The sequence below is a fragment of the Cinclus cinclus genome, chromosome 5, assembly GCF_963662255.1.
Source record: "Cinclus cinclus chromosome 5, bCinCin1.1, whole genome shotgun sequence".
Classification (NCBI taxonomy): Eukaryota; Metazoa; Chordata; class Aves; order Passeriformes; family Cinclidae; genus Cinclus; species Cinclus cinclus.
Genome location: NC_085050.1, coordinates 11,999,656 through 12,019,318, shown reverse-complemented (window position 1 = coordinate 12,019,318; position 19,663 = coordinate 11,999,656). Strand labels below are relative to the sequence as shown.

Sequence of the window (19,663 nt, the reverse complement as noted above, 5' to 3'; positions counted from 1 at the left end):
GTGTCAAAGCTTGAGCCACACACATTTGCCCCATGTTGACTCTTTATTAGTGAATACCACGTGTGGTGAATCTCTTCACAGACACTTAAAATTAGTAGCATATACATGCACAATATTTAAACTTAAAATCTTAAGCATACCTATGCCCTTGTTTTAAGATTCAAATGAGGACTAGACTTTGTGTAGGAGGACAGAAGTAAATGCACACAGACTATTAGAATAAAGGGTAGGAAGAAACAGTTCTTAAACACCCTCTCTGGTTACTGAACTGTGTGTTCATACATCTCCATACCAAATAAAGCACATTGCTCGCAGTGATCTACTGCAGCTCTCATAGGATTTGTCCCTTGCAGCATCAGTGTTAAATTCACTTTGGTACTATTCCAAATACTAGGGGAAGTGACAATCTGCAGTAGTTACTATAGAAACAGATTTCTTAACAAGAACATTAACCATTAACAATATATTTACTGGAACTGAGCTGTATCTCCTCCAGTTTACAAAACTGCTTTCTTGGCCAACATAGATGCACAGAGTTTTGGAAGTAAGAGTATTATAATCTTACTTGAAAAAACAAAATCACAAACTAGTTAAATCATATGTTTGTTGTTTATGATAGTCCTACATCCACAGAAGTCCTTCATGTCAAGTTACACCAAAAGAAAAGAGAAGGAAAAGAAAAAAAAAAGACACACTAGAAGTAATTTATAGTTCAATCAAAGTGATTTACAGGATTAACAAAATGAGATTACATGATCGGATGCAATTTGCTTCTTCAGGATTCTTGTCTTAATCCTTTCACAGTCTACAAAGCATGTGACATTAGTTTGTGTACAGAACCTGACTGGCAGGAGATGGCTTGGCTGAACCATGATCAAAGATAAAAAGGTCAGATTTGAACTGAATAAGCTGGTTTAGACTACTCTGAAGTTCTAATTGGAACTGACAAAGATTGGTTCAGATGGAGATTTCTTCCCTGATTTAGAAAAGTTGATGTGTCCCAGAAACTCCTACAGTAAATAAAAACAGTATTTCCCAGTATGCCAACTCACATTTGTGAGGCTTCCAAGAATGCCAAAAAAGGACTTGCAGGAAAAGAATGCAGTTTTTATTATTGGAAGAATTTGCAACATGCAGAATTTCAGAGGGACTGTGCAGTGAACAACAATGACAAAAATTACACAGCTGCCTCATTTACTGAATGCTATCTGTCAGGCACACTGATCTATCAGGGAGCCCTTGGGAGGAAAAAATGTCATGTAACTTAATACTGTGGAGAGTTTCACTTTCAATTACACAGGTGTTCACACTGAACATCCATATAACTGACACAGGCATTTGCCCAGGCAAGGCACACATTCAATAAGAAGACCCAAAACATACACAGCCCTAATTCAAGGCACCCAATTAGTAGCATATTTCATACTCCTCATGCTCTCACAACTTAATGGTAAATGCAACAACATAGGCTTTCAGTTGGAAGAAAAAAGAAAAGCAACAATCTTGGTACATCTGCTACTTGCTGAACTGACACAGAACGGACCCTTTGAAACAGATGTGACCAGAGCAGACACAGCCATGGAACCCTCCTCTCACACTTCCATGGACCAAAGCACACAAGCTCACACAAATTAGCAAGAAATGCAATGAAAGAGCATGGCTTTGAGGTGAGGGTAAAGAACAGGCATAATTCTCCTCTGATTTTCCTACTACTCTTTTTCCTACCACAAAAATTTACATGTGGTGAATCTTTCAGAAAACAACAGTGCCCCATGTTTAAGTCAAGCATAAAAGTCTTTGAAACTCTGATATAATAAAATAGTAATGACTGCAGATCTTCTTTTTTTAGTTTGGGTTTCTATTTTAAGTTACAGGTATGCACTGGAGAGCCTCTTACTCGTGTAAATGTAAACACACACACTAATACACAGAACGCTACAATAGTGCTTAGTTTTTATAAGTACAAATCACCAGAACAAAGAATTTCTAAGCAACTAACTTACCACAAATCGATAAGGATTATTAGAACTGCATCAAGAATGCCTCCAAGTTGTGCTTCAGAAGCATGGGGGTTGGTACAATTGTGCTCTCTTCAAAGGGATGGTTACACTCTTTATTCATTCAATGTAACTGCACTGACTTAGTTAATGTCTCAATTTTCTTACATCTACTGCAATCCAACCCAAAGACTTACTATCCTTTTCAGCCTTGCATGATGCAGAGCAAATCTGCTCATCTTCCTTGCCTGCTTTCTTAACAGAGAGTACAAGCTGGTTCAGAGTGGGCAAAAAAAAAAAAAAAAAAAAGGAAGAGAAGTATTTTACAGCAATGCAACCTCGCCCAGTTCCATGTGGAAGAGATGGTATGTCAAGGGCCCAGGAGGCAATGCAAGAGGAGACACATGACTAGGAAAAAGAGAGATGGTTTAGGTTTAAACTGAACATGAACTGCCACAGAAGACTTCAGTTTAGCCTAATATTATATATTCCAATAGCTGTAGAAGCTAAAAAAATTCTCCATGTCATTTCTGTCCCACTGGAGAACCACTGGAGCCACAGTTTGCTACATGAAAGAAAAAAAGTTGGCAGCGTAAAGGCCAACCAACTAATGTAATTAGGCATGAATTAGGTCTGTATTTTAGACATATGCATAATGGTTTCTGTTTCAGTGGGGAGAAGCACATCTTCCATTAGAGAAATGAAAATCAAAATGGATTAATTCACCTTCCCTGTTGCTTGCTATTTTAATCAAGCACAAGTTGTGGAAGCAACACTGTCATAGCCAGAACTGTCTAAGAATCTACATGGTCTTAAAGAGAAGGAGTATTGTTTAGCAGACTAAGTGACAGAGTTGGTAAGAAAGCTTTCAAGCACAGAAACCCTCCAGCAGATCAGATTAAGAAGTGTTTTTATGTCTTCTACCATGGCTTTGTACTTGAAGGACCAACATGTGACAACTGGAACCTGCATGCACTAACTCCCACCACTGCTTTCACAGATTCCTGCCTGTTCTGAAACTTATTTGAGACCTCTCAATAAGATATAGAGGACAAACACCGTCTTTTCTTCCAACATATTTATCACAATGACATCCCAACCATGCATTGGGCTCACACATATTGTATAAAACAAATATATAATCCCAGAAATTCCTTCCAAGTGTTGTTTAGGTTTCAAATTCGTTCTGAGTTTAAATCAAATTTATCCACTTTTTGCAGCTAGCAAGTAAAACAGGGTCACATGAATTCTTTTCTCTTTTGCAAGGATTTTAAAGTACTTTAGAACAGTGACTATTTTTCTTTATGCATTTAAGAGTGGTACAAATCATTGCAAAAAGTCCATGGCAGGAGGGCATTGGAGCCTCTAATATGAGGTTAGAAGCTATTTTCAATTATAGGCCTTGAGAAGAAAAGTAGCAGAAATACTCTCTGAAAGAGGATTTAAAGAAAATAAGATCATTCACAAGCAGCTGCAGAGGCAAATTACTGAGAAATCACTTTGAGTAGCATAAGTAACTCTGCAGCTCTTGGTAAAAATTAGAGCTTTTAAAATATCATTTCTTCAGAGGTTTGTGGCGTCAAATGTTAGATGCTGAACTGAGACACTACCTGCATTATGTCAATGAAGAGGTAGCATTTACAGCCGGGTTCCTAAGAACATGATGTACCTAACTACCCCCTTACAGCTAAGAGAAATGAGCAGAAATGAGTCTTTTAATAATATTTATCAAACATGAAAGAGAACCAATCCAGTCATTAGAAGAAGCATCCCCTGCCAATTATGCCACACTTCAATGGCTACAGTGAAAGAAAGTCAGAGATCTTTGGGGGAACTTTAGTCTCTCATGAAGTTGAAAGAGAAATTCCCAGGGAATTAAAAGCCACATCTATCAAGGCAAGGACATATTCAGTTTCCAAAGTGGAAAAAGCCAGCTGCTGCATTGCCAAGTGTAAGACCTTCCTCTTTACCCATCCTTGTCAAAGTTATCTCCCAGCCAACTGCAGAACAAAATTCTACAGTGCTCTTCTCCAGTAGAAATTTAATTAATCTTTATACTAAGTGCCTGACACTGAAAATAGGGCTATAATGACAGATGGACTGCTGGTTACTAGGAATAACAAAAAGAAGATGCTACTCAAAAAAAAAAAAAAAAAAAAACCCAAAAAAAAAACCCAGGTAAAGATTGAACCAAAAATAATTAACGTATTTTACATTTACATTTATAAAGGGACACTAAGACCTAACAACAACATCCAAAGCTGAAAGCCCATGTAGAGAAAAGAATTAAATTATTCCAGAGTTGTGTATAGCATTCCCTACAACAGACATGGTCAGCTGTTTAAATAAATGTTTGCTGCTTATTTGGGAAACTTAGGGGAGGAAAAGGACAAGAGATGCAAATAGTGGAGTAATAATGGTCACAGACAGACATGGATAGGATTTATTCTTAATTACATTAGTAATTTTTCTAAACCAACAGTCAATAATTTCCTCCAGTAGCTTTTCTCATGTGTTATTCTGAAGTGTGTAAATCACATTAGAAGTTCTGATAAATTATACAAGAAATACCACATGGGCAGAAAATTACAGAATTCACTAATAAGAGGTTTCCCACATCTTCCTCAAAAGCCAGTTACAACCTCTACTACTGGATTTTTCCTATTACCTATCCCAAGTGTTCACTGATGGAACTGTAATGAACAAATAGTCAAAAAGATAAAAATGTAGCAAAACTAAGTAATTCAAAATTTAGGAGGTTTTTTTCTTGTCCAGGTGCTACACCATATGTAACTTTTGTGGGTTTCTAATATTGTTTCAAGTTTTGTAAGGAGATATAGAAGTCAAATTTGTGATCTTCCAAACTTTTAAGAAAATATTAAGATCAAACACAAAATGCTGAGCCTGCACTATGAAAAAAGTTCCAGTTAGATCTGCTTGATTCAGGGGAAAACAAGTTTGTTTAGAATGCTGCCCTGTGAGCTCCTAAGAAAGAAACATAAATCTTCAGAGGATGGAAAGTGAAGAATTATTTGCAGTCCTACAAAGCTGAAGGTGGTGGATCTCTGCTGCAGATTATCTCAGCCTTGGAATGCAGCTGAAACACGTGTTTCAAACAGATGGCAAAACCCAGGGAACAGCCCACAATTTGATATCAGCAGCTGTTTGCGAAATACACGCAGAGTTAAGCGGCCGAGAAGAAGCACACTGCAGCTCTACCCACCCGTGCATGACTGCCTCAGATAATTCAAAGATCAGCTTTCAGTCTCAAAATTTTAGACTGGTTAGGAATCAAAACTCATGCACACGTGCCACTGCACAACTGAAGTGAGAAGAGCCAGGCTCTACCCTTCTCCTCAGGCCAGCAGGGAGTGCCGCTGCCAACAGTCAACTGTCCCTCTGCTCCAGAATTTTCAGACAAATGTCTCTGCATTGTCCCCAGTGATGAAAGTAACACAAAGATATGAATTCCACCGCCTTAAAATGGCAAAATCCTAGTAATGGTAATGCAGGAGAACATCTGCTACTGCATACTACTCTTCCCATCAGTAGTAAGTAATGTGTGGTTCAGTGGAGCATTACACTTTAGCTTCTACTATTTTTCATATCAATTGTTCATACGAAGAAATGGAATGCACTGTTCCCCAAATTTGTAGATGATACCAAATTCAAAGCAGCTGTTACCACACTAGAGGATAGGAAGACCATTCAGAGGAAGTTTTTGATGTGTTGAAGAAATGAGCCAGGAAACCCTCATAAAGTTTGTCTGAGAAAGATAAGATGTCCTGCCCCAGGGAAAGCTCAAGTGCCTGCAACAGCTGGGTGCCAACTGAAGTTGGTAGTTTTGCAATGGGAAGAAAGAAAAGAGGAAAACTGAAAGACAAAAGGAAAGATCTTTGATTCCTGTAGGGCAAGTTGGATACGGGTCAGTGGTGAGAGCTTGTAATGACTGAAGTTGACTTGATACTGGGCCAAACCAAGAGGGGAGTACCAAAAGAGATTTAGCCTTTTATTAAGCATACAAGAAACTACACCAGGGGCACCACAGCCACTTCTGCGCTCTGCAGCACAAAAAAGAAGGTATTGACAAACTGGCCTAAGAGCCATATAACTGGAGGAAGGCCAGTTTGATCACTATGGGGCTGCAGCATCCAGTACTGAAGGAATGGAGAAGGTGCCAGGCTTGCTCAGCCAGCCAAAGGAGGCAGGCAGGACACGTTACATAGCAGATATCCATTCAGCCATCCAAAGGGGAACACAGCAACAAACAAAATACACATTTCTCCAAGATACACAGCAGAAGGACAACAGTGCCAGTTAGAAGAAGAAGAAAGAAATCTCACAGTGACTGGGCTTTAGGACAGGCTGTCACTGTTGAACTCCATCTTGGGAGGTTTTCTAACTGGACTGGAGGAGGCCCAGAACAACCTGATCCAATCTCCAAAGCAGTGCTGCTCCAAGCAGGACACTGGACCAGCTGACCTTGAGAGGACCCTCACCACCCAAATTTTTCCATGATTGTATTATACTCCCAATACTAAATCACACTAAAGACACAGACACCTTATTAAGTATTAGCATAATTCATACTAAGGACAGACAGATAGACAGATATGAATTTGTGAAGGATGTGAGTTGCAATTTTGGGCTGTCCAAAACTGGAGCAACCTAATTCTTAATTCTAATAAAAAAAAATACTGCCTGGATTTCTACCTTTAAAAACTGCTTAATATATTCGTTTGAATTATATTCTTTTATGTCCTGCATTGTGTTTATTTTGGAAACACCTGACAGAAGAAGCATTCCATACTGGAAAGAGTTTTTTATTTATGCAGCAATGTAATTTGGACTAAGGAGATTAAGGACACTTAAATAGTGCATCTGTCTCCATAAATCACTGCTGATCAGGAACTTCTGAAAACCACCCCTTGAAAACAATTTCTTTTACTTTGATGCTCTTAGCAGCAAAAGGATTTTTTGCCTTGCAAATATTAATCTGCAATACTGGAACATTGCTCTTTAGACAATTTTTATAAGGCTTCTTGAAAATACAATTGAAATATGCAAATTTAATTAATCTGGTGTACTGTGCGCCCTCTTCAACAGGAACCCTATTGTGCATCTAATACAATCAGTGGAATCTTAATGATTTTGTGGTTAAGAAAATTTGGTCTATTTTATATTGAAGTCGTTCAGTTAATTTCAATCCAAGCTGTTAAAAAATATTTAGGAAGACCATACGTGTAAAGATTTTAACAGTGTAGAATGGTATCTAGCTGTAAAATAAGTAAAAGGCTTCGTGTTAAAGACATTTCCTATAAAAGAAACAGTGTTAGATAAAACATACTCCACAAACTGCAAGGTGTAAGCGTCATTTGTTCATTCCAAAGTTTAAATATTATATTAAGTTTTCACAAAATAAACATTCAGATTTTTTCTTATTCAACCTAATATTAAAAATTAGCAGATCAGTGATGTCATAGTTCAGTATCCTTTTAATGACTGGGCTTTTGCATATATTTTCCAAGGCAAACACTGCAAATCTTGCCACTGCAAAAACAGTACCCAGAGAAATGTGCCTTGCAATGTAAAGCCCTGCATAAAAACGGTGTCCAGGTGGTCCCAGAATGAATGTAACCTCTACCTAACATGCAACAGTTAATAGCCATGACCTCCTTCCCACCTGTGCTGCTAACACTGTAAGGCTGGTCTGTTCCCAAGGACCACCAACAATGTCAGCAGGCTATTCCAGCATTGTCAGGCGAAAGAAAGTAACTTTACTTACCTCTGAAAACAAACTTCAAACCTGATTTTCAAACCAAGGGAGTCAGTTAAATGGCAAACTTAATCAAGGCCTCAAAAAAAAAAAAAAATTGGCTGAAATTGCTCTTTTGTGTACTTTTGTACAGTTTTCATTCTGTGGAACAATACAACTGTTCAGACTCAACTACTCAGAAAATATGGGCTGAACAAAATAAATAATAGCTGTTCTTGCTTTCTTATCTTATTCTCCAAGGTGCCTCTTTAGTTTCAAGACATCTGTTTCATTTGTCCCTCCAGTTTGTTACTAGCTATTTTTACTTATGGTTTCATAGCTGCCAGCACGTTGAGCTGATGCATATATACAACAAGGATGTATTTTCTTGGAGGGTGGGGGAATAAAACCCACGGTAATTAGAATTCCTTAAATGAATGAAAACACTTATACCACTGTTATGTTCTCAATTACAGGAACTGAAAAACTCCAATATAATTTCTTACTGCACATAGAAAAATATATTTTTATATTTTGCTTCCTCTTATTAAGCACCAGTACCTTAGCCATTCAGTCTTGTTTCTGATGAGGTTTGCTGGGTATTTTTTATGGCTCAAGTAAAAACTACAAAAACAATCCCCTAATTGATTAATCGTACTTTTTACAAATATGGTCAATAAAATTGTAACCATATACACATAGACAATGGATTTTGCTCTTTTTCTTTCTCATAACTTATTTTTTAATAACAGCCAAGAATTTTAAGATTTTAATCAGATTAGTCATGGGTGTTGAAATTATTGCCAAAATACAGGTTCTTTTTCTAGCTGCAATATCTATAAGAAAAACATTCACAAAAGTAATTTGTCATCTGAAATGCAAAATAAATCAGCCAAGTCTGACAAGACAATAAGACTGCATCCTTTATTACTCTATCTGAATTTGAATTACAGTACAGCCAGCCCATTTAGGTCATTAATCCCGAAAATGCTGGTTTCTTAATAGTGCCAGAAAACACTGCACACATACAAAAGAGCACAATAATTGAAACTCAAAGAACTGCGCTAATATTAATAACACTGCTTTTCACATCCTTATCATTTCATCTCACAAAATGGTAGAAACCAACCAAGAACTCTAAATCCAGAGCAGATAGGGTTAATCTGAAATTGAAGGCAAGCATCCCTTGAACTAATTAAGTGAAGGGGAGAGGGAAATATCCCAAGGATCCAATGCTATAATCCCACGCACTCTCTCAAAGGAAAAGAGACCCCATCTAGGAACCCTGCAGTATTTTTTACCTCATCCCAGATTTAAAGACTGCCCTGTGCAATGACTACCTAAATTCCTAAGAATTCCCAGAATAAACCTCAAAAAACCCCATAAATCATTAAATTTAAGGAAAAAATTGAAATTCATTATATGAAAGGAATGGAGGCACTAGAAGGCAGCACCAGACTCTTGGAGGAAGATACAAACATTTCCTGAGGAAATCCATGAGACCAGTGGCAGGTTTCCTCTGGTGTTGGAATAATGAAACAAGAGTTTACCTACACACTCTCCCAATATATTCACATTTTCAGATGTACTGAGTAACACAGGCCCAGCAAGGCTACAATTAAAATTCTGAATAGCTTCACAGCCAGCCAGAAAACAGAGTGCCCTTCTTCATCACCTCTGCACAACAGCAGGCAGAACATCTCTATTCTTGAAAGTGAAGAGTTAAGTGTTTCCTTTGAAACCCTTCTTGGAGGAGGTTAAATTCATTTACAAAATGTCCTCCAGAAAAACATATGCCAGAATGTATCAAACTTCTCTCTTTAATACTTTTTATAACTGACTGTACCTCATAGCCATGATTTTAGAATTTTACATTTGTAATACAGAACAAAACATGAAAGAAACTACATTTGCAGAAACTCCACACTGTCAGTCTTTGCAGTGGTTTTAATTAATGTACATAATGACACCCCTGAGATTTGACCAACATCCAATTAATTTAAGCATAAATATTTACTGCATTAAAAGCTCTCATTGTCTCAGATAGAAAATCAGCAGCATTAAACAAATATCACAGTTTGTAGCTTGTCCTCACAGTTACTTTTCCTAAGGAATACAAGAAATAAGAGATCATGTCTGTGCAAATTCAAACTGGCAAAGTATTTTCCTAAGGAAACTGATTTTTCATTCTATTAAAAGTCTGCACTACTTGACATAAATATTATGCTTATTTTATTTTTTTTATTTTATTTGCATAGCCATCCTACTGCTAGTTCGTGCAAATAAACAATTAGATACACACACATATACAGAAAATATCATGTTACCAAACAGACGTGTCACTTGATGAAGAACCTCTCTAAATGTATGACTGTGTACAGCCCATCTTAGATTCCTTACATTTTACAAAGCTGAATAATTTGGGGCACCCACTGTCAGGAAATATCGCCTGGATTTTGATTTTATACAAACAGCATAATCTGCCATCTGTGCTGAAGTCCTAGGGTTTATGAAGCATGAAAAAAGCCGGCTGTCCTAGGCCCTAACTGTTCTGCTGCTACAGAGAAAAACACAGAAATTCTGAAAGGGCAACAATGTTTAAAATTTAATGACCAAGATAAAGATGCAGAAGAAGCAAAGAGACTGTCTTGTTTCAGCACAACTGGTTCCTCCAAATTAAATATAACAACACTACGTGAATTTAATGTTGCCATCTCACCAGGCATTCTTGAATTGTCCAAGGAACAATCCCTGGCTTGTTTTGGTCACCAGGAGTTGTGCAGCTAGGAAGGGGAAGATCTATTACTTTGATGTGTTGAGAAAATTCAGCCTGGAAAGTCTTGGTTGACTTGTATTCTATTTGGTGGGACACAAAACTTTGGACTGTGTTGGACGGGCTATGGAGCCAAGGCTCACCTTTGCTGTAGGGAGGACAAAGCAGTGGAAACAGTGCCCATTGTAGCAATCCCCACTGATGAAGATATCACTGCCAAAAGCCGCTTTGATATTTATGGGCACATAGAGCAATGTACCAACACCTACTACAAACTGAAATAAGCAGCATTACTTAATGAACTTACCAGCCTGCGGATCTCCCTCTCACATTCCCGCTTTATTCTGTTGATCTCATCCTGGTGAGACTGATAAGCTGTGCGCAGGTCCGCAGCCTTCATTTTATCTGCCTGCATAATGTTGTTCAGAGCTTCTTCGAGCTGCTTTTTGCTGGATTTCAGTTCCAAGATCTCTTGTTGCAGCTTCATTCGCTCGCCGTCGAACGCCTTGCGAGCCTCCTCCTTGGCCTCGCTCAGCAGCGCCGTCTTCACTTTGTCAGCCGCCCCGTCCCGCAGGACATTGACTGTTGACTGCAAACGCTGAATTTCACCATCTTTGATTTTCACCATTCTCGCCACCTCCTGCTCATGCTGCCGGATCAGCACCTCTCTGACACTCTGAAGTTCCTTCATTTTCTCCTCATGGAGCTTGGCTTTCAGTTCAGAAACATAGGCAGTATGCTTGTGCTGCTCCTGCTCCCTTTCTTGCTTAACCTCTTGGATTTTTTCTCTCAGTTTACCCACCTGGAACAAAATATAAAATATAAAATATTAATTAACAAGCACCACTCCACTTCTTTAAGTCACCAAGGAAGCTGATTCCAAACTGTTCTTAAAAACTGAATATCCTGAGTATTCAAAAGACTTCACACCTCTCTCCAGAAAACAATTAGAGAAGCAGGGCTGGAAAAAAGGCCATGAGCATGTTAAGGAATCTGCTATAGGGATGTGTAGCTGTAGATTTAGGGAATAAAATAAAACTGAGCACAACATACAATCTAGTTATCTCCTTATTTCCTGTACCAACCACACCAGGCTACTCTCACCCATATCTCCTCTACTGCACTCTACAAGCAGATGGAAAATTAATCAAACAGGGAAAAGACTTTGTGTTTATGCTGGAAATACTTTTTTATTTTGAATTTCTTAACTTCTTAGCTATTTTAATGGGAAACTCCTTATTAGATAAGCCAAAAGAGTTGGCCTTTTGAAAATTCAAGTCTACTCAATAGACCTCAGATCTCACCCCAAAACTGAGACTATTCACATCCCCAGACATTTCCGAAAATATAGGCCAGTGAGCCTAAAGGTTGGGGAGGCAGTAGTGGAAAAATGTTATAGACTATTACAGTAATATCCACTGTGATATCCTCATTATAAAATGGTGCTCAGCAGGCTGCACAGAAATGCTTTTTCCATGTGGGATTAGATGTTAATTTAGAATAAAGGGAGGAAAAAAGATAAAGGCTCGCTTGTCTAGTGCAGGATACCAGAAAGGCTACAATGTATCTCATCATCCATCATTTCAGTAATATCTTTCTACTATCCCCATTACAGAGACTACCAAAACTTCTATCACAGGCAAGAGTTTCAACACTTGTGTTTTATCCTTGAATGACAATACAAACACACATAGCAAATAGTGCTTCATAGTAAAGGAAGGCTACCAAGCAGCAAAATGTTAGTCACTGACACACCTGCTTCCATCTATGCTACGCAAAGCTGTGATCTGTAGTCATTTAATTTACTCTAAATTAAGCCAGAATTACAAATTGGTCAGACAGGTGTCCAGTCAGGATCAACCCACCACAACTTGACCTGAAGTCTTCAGACAGCTGGCACAACAGGCTTTTCCTGTGCAGAAGACATTAAAATCCTCTTATTTTGAACAGTAACTTTGAGAATTAACCAACTAAAACTTACCCTTGATTTAAAGAAAGGGAGGAAAAGTATCTACATTTTTATGAAAGCAACCTAGATGCACTGTTGACTAAACACCACCTGGGAGAGCACTATAATTACAGCTGTTAAAAAGGTAATAGCTCTGAATCAGATACTGTCACACACAGATTTTATAGATATTGTCAATGTTCCAGAATGATTCTGAGAACACATCTCTATTAAGAGAGATAGAGGTTGGTTTCTTTTTCTCCAAATGATAAATCTGGCTATTGGAAATTATCTGTAGGATATATCCATGTGTTATTTCTTTTGGTGGGATGACATTTAGTTGCAAGCCTACAGTGGATGGCAGTGATTTTCAGTGCCTGCATTAGAGTACCAAATTCCACAGGAGAGTCCACAGCAGGGAGGCTTGAATAGAGGATCTTCAAAGGTCCCTTCCAAGCCAAAACGTTCCATGATGCTGTAGCAAATCTAAGACACTTACTCATCTATCTACTATCAGAAGTAAACAGAATAGTTTATAGATAAATTTTTAAATGAAACAGCACTCATTATTTACCTATTGCCTTACTGATGAGACAAGAAAATTGAAAATGAAACTGAGCAATGGAACCTACTAATGACAGCACGGGGAAAAAAACTGCATAATGGCACATACAAACACAGATAAGATACCTCCAGAAGTACAGTAATTTTAAATTAGTCATATTGTGCATAAAGCATACAACTGAAAGGCAGTTTTTAATACAACACATTGATGAGTTTCACTTCCTATAAGAATTTTTAATAAATGAGAAATGGATTTTGACATTTTGGAGGAGCGCTGAGTCACACAAATTAATATACTTGCTCAATTTTTTTCATCTTTCACTGAATTAAGGGAAAGCAAGGCAAAACCTATCTGCATTGTTGCAGTTTGTGAGAATGTGTATTAACCACTCAGAGTAACTGAGTACTATCATATATCACCACCAATTTTACCTAAAAGCTTCAGTGGGAGGAATTTAAACAAGAAGATCACAAATCCTTAAAAAAGCCCTGGATTTTTACACAGTATCTTAAATGCTTATTACACTTCATGATCCAGAAAAAAAAAAAATATGCATCCCAATTCTCAAGGTCCTTAAAAAGTCTTTTCTTATCACTGCTTTTTCTCAGAGAAAATGAAAATTAGATCTGTCTGTTAGATCTTCTCTGAAAGCCATAATCTGTCCTTCCTGCACCCCTCAGTCCCTCTCTCCTGCACACTGTGCAGTTCTGTACTCATCTGGCTTCCAGAAACGGAATGAAAATAGTAGTGTGGCATTTTCCCATATGCCTGAGTCTCACTTTCCAAATGAACCTAAATTTTAAAGCAATTTCTCTTTTTTCATTTCCAGCACTCTTTTTGTACTGTTTTTAGTATGAAGAAAGCTATTCTATCCAAGAAATTAAGCCAATAGGGAAACAAGTCAGGCATGATATCAGGGCACCAATAAACCAATTACTGTCTACCTTCCTGAATTAAAACTTTAATAATTGGCAAACACAGATACAGTGTTATTGTCATACCAGAACTTGGCTTTTTCAAAAACTAATGCTAAGCATAATTGCTTCTTTAATTTCTCATGTCTAAAAAGTACTTTTAAGCAGGATTTTCTTTAAAACAATATAATTGTATTTTCCTTGCATATTTGTATCTGCTTTTTTTCCTATGACAAGTTGTTTTGCACACTTGAGACAGAAAAATAATAGTCTGGCTTTATGATTAGAGTCAATGGAATAATTTTAAAACTATGCATTTCTAAAAGGGAATAACCTATTAAATCATATGCGTTTCCAAGTGCTACCAAACCACTGCCCCAACAAAAAACATTATGATAAGAACTTACTCAGGACTACCTCATCTTTTTTTTCTCTTAGAGTTAACTGAGAGGGTTTTAAATTTGTGGCACAATAGTCAATCACAGGACGGATACTTTCCACACTGTGTTTTGCCAGGAACTGCAAATTTGAATGCAAAAGAAGAGAAGGCAATCAGAAATAGTCAGCATGGATTCACCAAGGGGAAATCATGCTTGACCAGTCTGGTAGTCTTCTTCAATGGCACGGCTGGAAGGGTCAGTGAGGGGGGAGCAGTGAATATTGTCTACCCTGACTTCAGCAACTCTTTGAACACTGTCTTCCATAACATCCTTGTAGGTAAGCTCTGGAAATGGGGGTTAGAGGAATGGACAGTGGATAAAGGTAGATCAAGAACTGGCTGAATGGCAGAGCTCAGAGTACCATGACCAGCAAAGCAGAATCCAGCTGGAAGCTGGAGAGCACCAGGGATCAATACTGGGTCCAGTCTTATTCAACTTGTTCATCAATGACCTTGGCCCTGGGGAGGTGCACCTGGAGTACTGCACTCAGTTCTAGGCTCCAAAGTTCAAGAAAGACAAGGAGCTACTGGAGGGGGTTCAGTGGAGGACCACAAAGTTGAGAAGGGGTCTGGAGCATCTCTCTTATGAAGAGAGACTTCAGGAGCTGGGCCTGATCAGTCTAGGGAAGAGAAGACTGAGATGAGACCTTGCCAATACGTATAAATATCTTGAAGAATGTCAAGAGGACAGTGCCAGGCTCTTTTTGGTGGTGCCCAAAGACAGAATAAAGTGCAATGGCCATAAACTAAAACACAAAGTTTCACCAAGCCACTCTATCACTCTTCTTCCCAGCAGTGGGGTACACAGGGGCAACTCAGATGGAACATCTAATTTATCCTAACTCCTAGATGTTGTGGTCTCAAGCCTACAAATGTACAGTCACAAGTAGAATATGGATATTTGAAAGCACTAACTGAACTTGGTGAAGATGGAGTGACAGCCAACATTATAGCACCTTGCTATCCAGAACGAATTATGACTCGAAATATTGAAAGACTATCTTCTAACTTTTCCCAACTATCTCAGTGGGAATAGGTACTCTGGAATTCTTTTTCCTAAATATTAATGGATCTCAGCACAAGCATCATAAACCACTGAGCTGATTGCAAAGACCATGCTCATTCACTGCAGCTCCTTGTGCTCATAGCATTGGATTTTAAGGTTCAGTCGAAGTGAGCCCTGTCCCCATCATGTTAAAGTAAGTATATTTTTTTGTTTTTGAACTCCTTTCATTACTCATTACCCAATGTTTTGATGTCTTCCAACAAAGCTTTTTCACTCACAGAGTGAAGGTATGTGAGCCCCAGCTCAGTTCATGCATTACCTTCTCCAGGCTCTCCATAGATGGCAGCAAACCTGCAGTCCAGGAGGATATTCTATATCCAACAGGGCCCCCAAAGCCATCAAGCAGGTGCTCCCAAAACAAGACACAGTATATGGGAACTAAGGCAGGGCCACAACTTTTACTTCACCCCTTAGGCAGCATAAATAAACCCAGCTACTCATGTGTCCAATGGCCAAAACACCACCAGCAAGATCAACAATGATGCACATCCAAAAATGCACAAATGTATCAATTTTGGATCAGGTGTTGAATAAGCATGCAGTGAACAACTTTACAGAAGAAATTTCTTTACATGGATCAACAACCTATGAAACAAGAAGTACTAGGAAAATATGTAGAAAGTTTTGAATGTCTCTTGGGTAAAATTTTATTCCAGAGAAAGCAGTGTTTTTCGGCCAAAAGTATGTTAAGGCTAATTTCCATTTGTGATGTCTCTCATCAATTAGAAGGTTCTTTCACAGATAAATCATTAATATAGGCATATATGTAAGGGAAAAAATAGTTTAGGAAAATTAAATTGAATAAATTGGCCCCACAAGAGTTTGTTATCTTTCCTAATACAGTTTATATCCCATGGGTCACAGAGCTGTCTGTTTAGCAGCTTCAATATCTCTCTCTTACCTCTACACCATTAAATATATCTAATTTATTTAGAATTCTCTAGGTACAGTGTTTTTACTTTTCACATACCAAGAAATAATTTCTCTTGGTTTTGTTACTATTTTTGAACTACAGTCTAAACAGGAAAAGTCTCGTATGGCTTTGATTTACTCATCTTGTCAGTCAAGGCATCCTTTAACTGCTGCACAGACCAAAAGTAGGCTGGGAAATAAACTACACATTCAATTCCAGTTAAATGATTTAGAGCAAGCACCACAGCAAAGATGAGGGAGAGAGGTTGAGGATCTCTTCCCCTGGCTGCATCCTCACAGAAATGCACTCCAACACACTGCAGAATTTACTTCAGACTCAATGTACACTCAGTAGGATTTTAGAGCACTCTGCCTGTAATTTCCTCTTTCCTCTTTCACAGATTTCAGATGTGAGCTCACCCACTTCTCTGCACACATATGTGCACAATACACAGATCTGTCTCCAGTAACAACCTCAGTATACTAGAAAATACTGAATTTTTAAGCTGAAGAAAAGTGAAAAAGTAACCAAGCTGAAGCAAATCTTCCTAGACTGAATATGGTGTAAGAAGACTACTTATTGAAAATGTTCCTGCAGCTGTCATGGTCTTGTACTTACACCTCATTCTTAGTTGAATCAAGAGTTACCATGTTCTTACAGGTAAAAACTGGAAGTGTATCAGGGCTAAACTATTCCTAGTGTTCATGCAATTTTTTTAAAAATCAGAGTAATTCAAGGACTCAAAATTAATTTATTCTTCTGCCCAAGGTATAAGATAACTTCATAATTGTGTGCTCCTTTTAATGCAATTGTAAAAATCATAATAAAATTCACATCCATATTTCTGCATCTATAGTTATAGAGAACAGTATAGGAAATAATAACTAGAAAGAAAAATTTTCTAATGTAAATGTCATCTACCATCAACTCTTAAGTCTCCAAATAGAAAGACTGAGACACTAAAAACGGCAGTGAAATAATGCAACTTATTGATCTATAAATTATAAAGGGTATTAGCCACTTTAAATTTCATGGTGTGTGGTTTTAAAAAGCTCAAGTAGTTTGTGCCACTTGTTTTAGAATTTGTTATCACTACATCAATCAACAGCAAGAGAAGTTGGATGAGGAAGCCAGTAGCAAGGCCCCTGACTTACCTGTTCATTTATCAGTACTCCTGACCTATAAGAAATCTGACTTTTTGCTTCTGTCTGTGAAGAAGAAAAACTTCCAAGGGAACACAAATTTAGTTGGCTGATATTTGCTGAACCTATTGTATCAGTCAAACACAAATTAAAGCTTTACAATTTCTTTTTCCTCTGAAAGAATAATGTTCTGAAGATTACATTTGTGATGGGTTTTGGGTTTACTTTGTAAATTAAAATGTAAAAAAATAAGACCTTTCAGAGCTGAGTATCACACAAGAATATTAATGAAACTAGAACGTACAGAAATGTTGTTATTCAGGTGTTCCACACTTTACACTGATAAAAAGAAAAAAAGGCTAGAACAAAGATACTTTATATAAAGAGAACACATATTCAGTGCATACTTTCTCCACTTGGTAAGTCTTTGAGACTCTTGCAACTACAGTATCCTCAGTCAAATACAGATAAATCACCTGCCCATGGATTAATCTCCAGAATTGCCTTGTACAATGTCAAATGCACTAACTGATTTTAACATAGAATAGAAAAATCCTTACTGGTTTGTCTATATTTTAAACAGCCTGCAGAAATACATAAAAGTAACTGCTAATCTTCATAAATGCAAATGTATTCGATGAATTAATAGTTTCTCCTATGTATCCTCCTGATTACCAAAATACCTGGTGAACATATGCTTGATAGACAAATACTGATGGACCTGTTTCATTAGTAATCAGATGCATCATTGAACAGCTCAGAACAATGCCACACATAACCTCAGCAAATCAAATCAGAACTCCTACACAGAGAGTTTCCAGTTAAGTGACAGTCTTCATAGGAATTTAAAGTGAGATGCTTTGAATTAGGTGCTGATGTTTGATTTTGAAGATGGTTCATTTTACAACATATCATTTTCAGTAAGATCAAATACAAAACTCCCTTGTTAGTAAGCTAATGCCATTTGTATTGCTGTGATTGCAAATTTCAGTGATTGGGCATTTGGGGATATTTAGTCCCTTTTGCTCACTATTAAAAGAACTGGCACCGATTTTTAGTTTATCAATTTTTCTTCTGATTTCACCTCTCTGTCATGTTTTTCTTTTACAATTAAAACCTTTTAGTGTCAAACTCTGCTGGTTTTTCCAACAGTGCTACTGTTAAAAGAATGATCACAAAGTAGAGACAGACAAATACCTTGTTTTTTTCTTGCTGAAATTCTATCTGGATGTTGGTTAGTTTAGCTCGCAGCTCCTCATTAGCAGCTTGCAGGGCTTCAGTCTCCATTTCGGACTTCTCTCCCTTGGCACGACTTTTCTTTGACATAATTGTTTTTGAAGTTTAAAATAAAATGTTTGCTCCACACTGAGCTACCAGCTAGTGCCTTCTGCTTTTAACATTTAAGAGTCGTGCAGTGGTCAACAAAACCTTTCATACGGATCTCTGCCATCATGGGAGCAGTCTCTCATGGCCTGGAAGAAGCAAAGTGGTGGGAACAGAATCAGGCTACAACACTGGGCAGAATCAAACATCAGAATTAAAATCCATTTTTAAAGCATACTGAACTTCCTTGAATTATACTGTATTGCCTAGTGTACCAGAGTTTGAAAGAAACAGGTAAGAAGTTTCATAACATGTCACCATCTCTAAACTCCATCCACTGGATTCTGATGTTCACAGAAATAAAAGCATTTACAGTTATGATGTATTCATCATATAATATCAAACAGCATATAAACAGAAATTGTATCTTATTCAAGACCTGACTAGAACCATGCTTAGGATTCCCAAGACACACAGAGAAAACAATAAATTAATTGAGGTAGTGTTTCAGTGGGAATAGTTTATTTTCTGTAGTAATAAGAAAGTATTTCTCTCCCTAATGTATCAGTCACAACACATAATCATATTATTTGCAATTATCATCAAGTTTCATGCTACCAGCATCTATTAAATAGGTATCACAAACCTGGAAAAACATCCCAAAAAGGTTTCCTAAATATCATACATATAACCTGCTTATGTTCAGGGCTGATACTGTTTGAAAAGCCATAATGGAAACAAGAAGGTATTTAACTTCATTTTCATTTCCCAGTATGCTCTAAGCTTAAAAAGTTTTCACACAAAGAACCCTAATTCCACTAATTAGGA

General features: G+C 37.6%; 1 protein-coding gene across 1 annotated transcript in view; it reads right to left on the bottom strand.

Moving 5' to 3' along the window:
* Positions 1–19,663, bottom strand: part of JAKMIP1 (janus kinase and microtubule interacting protein 1) — an 84,286-nt gene that overhangs the window by 56,232 nt on the left and 8,391 nt on the right. The window contains exons 2-3 of the mRNA XM_062492670.1: positions 18,710–18,984; positions 10,833–11,327 (exon numbers count right to left, since the gene is read on the bottom strand). Coding sequence (XP_062348654.1) covers positions 10,833–11,327; positions 18,710–18,838 — 624 coding nt within the window. The 5' untranslated portion in view covers positions 18,839–18,984. The remainder of the gene's footprint in view (positions 1–10,832; positions 11,328–18,709; positions 18,985–19,663) is intronic.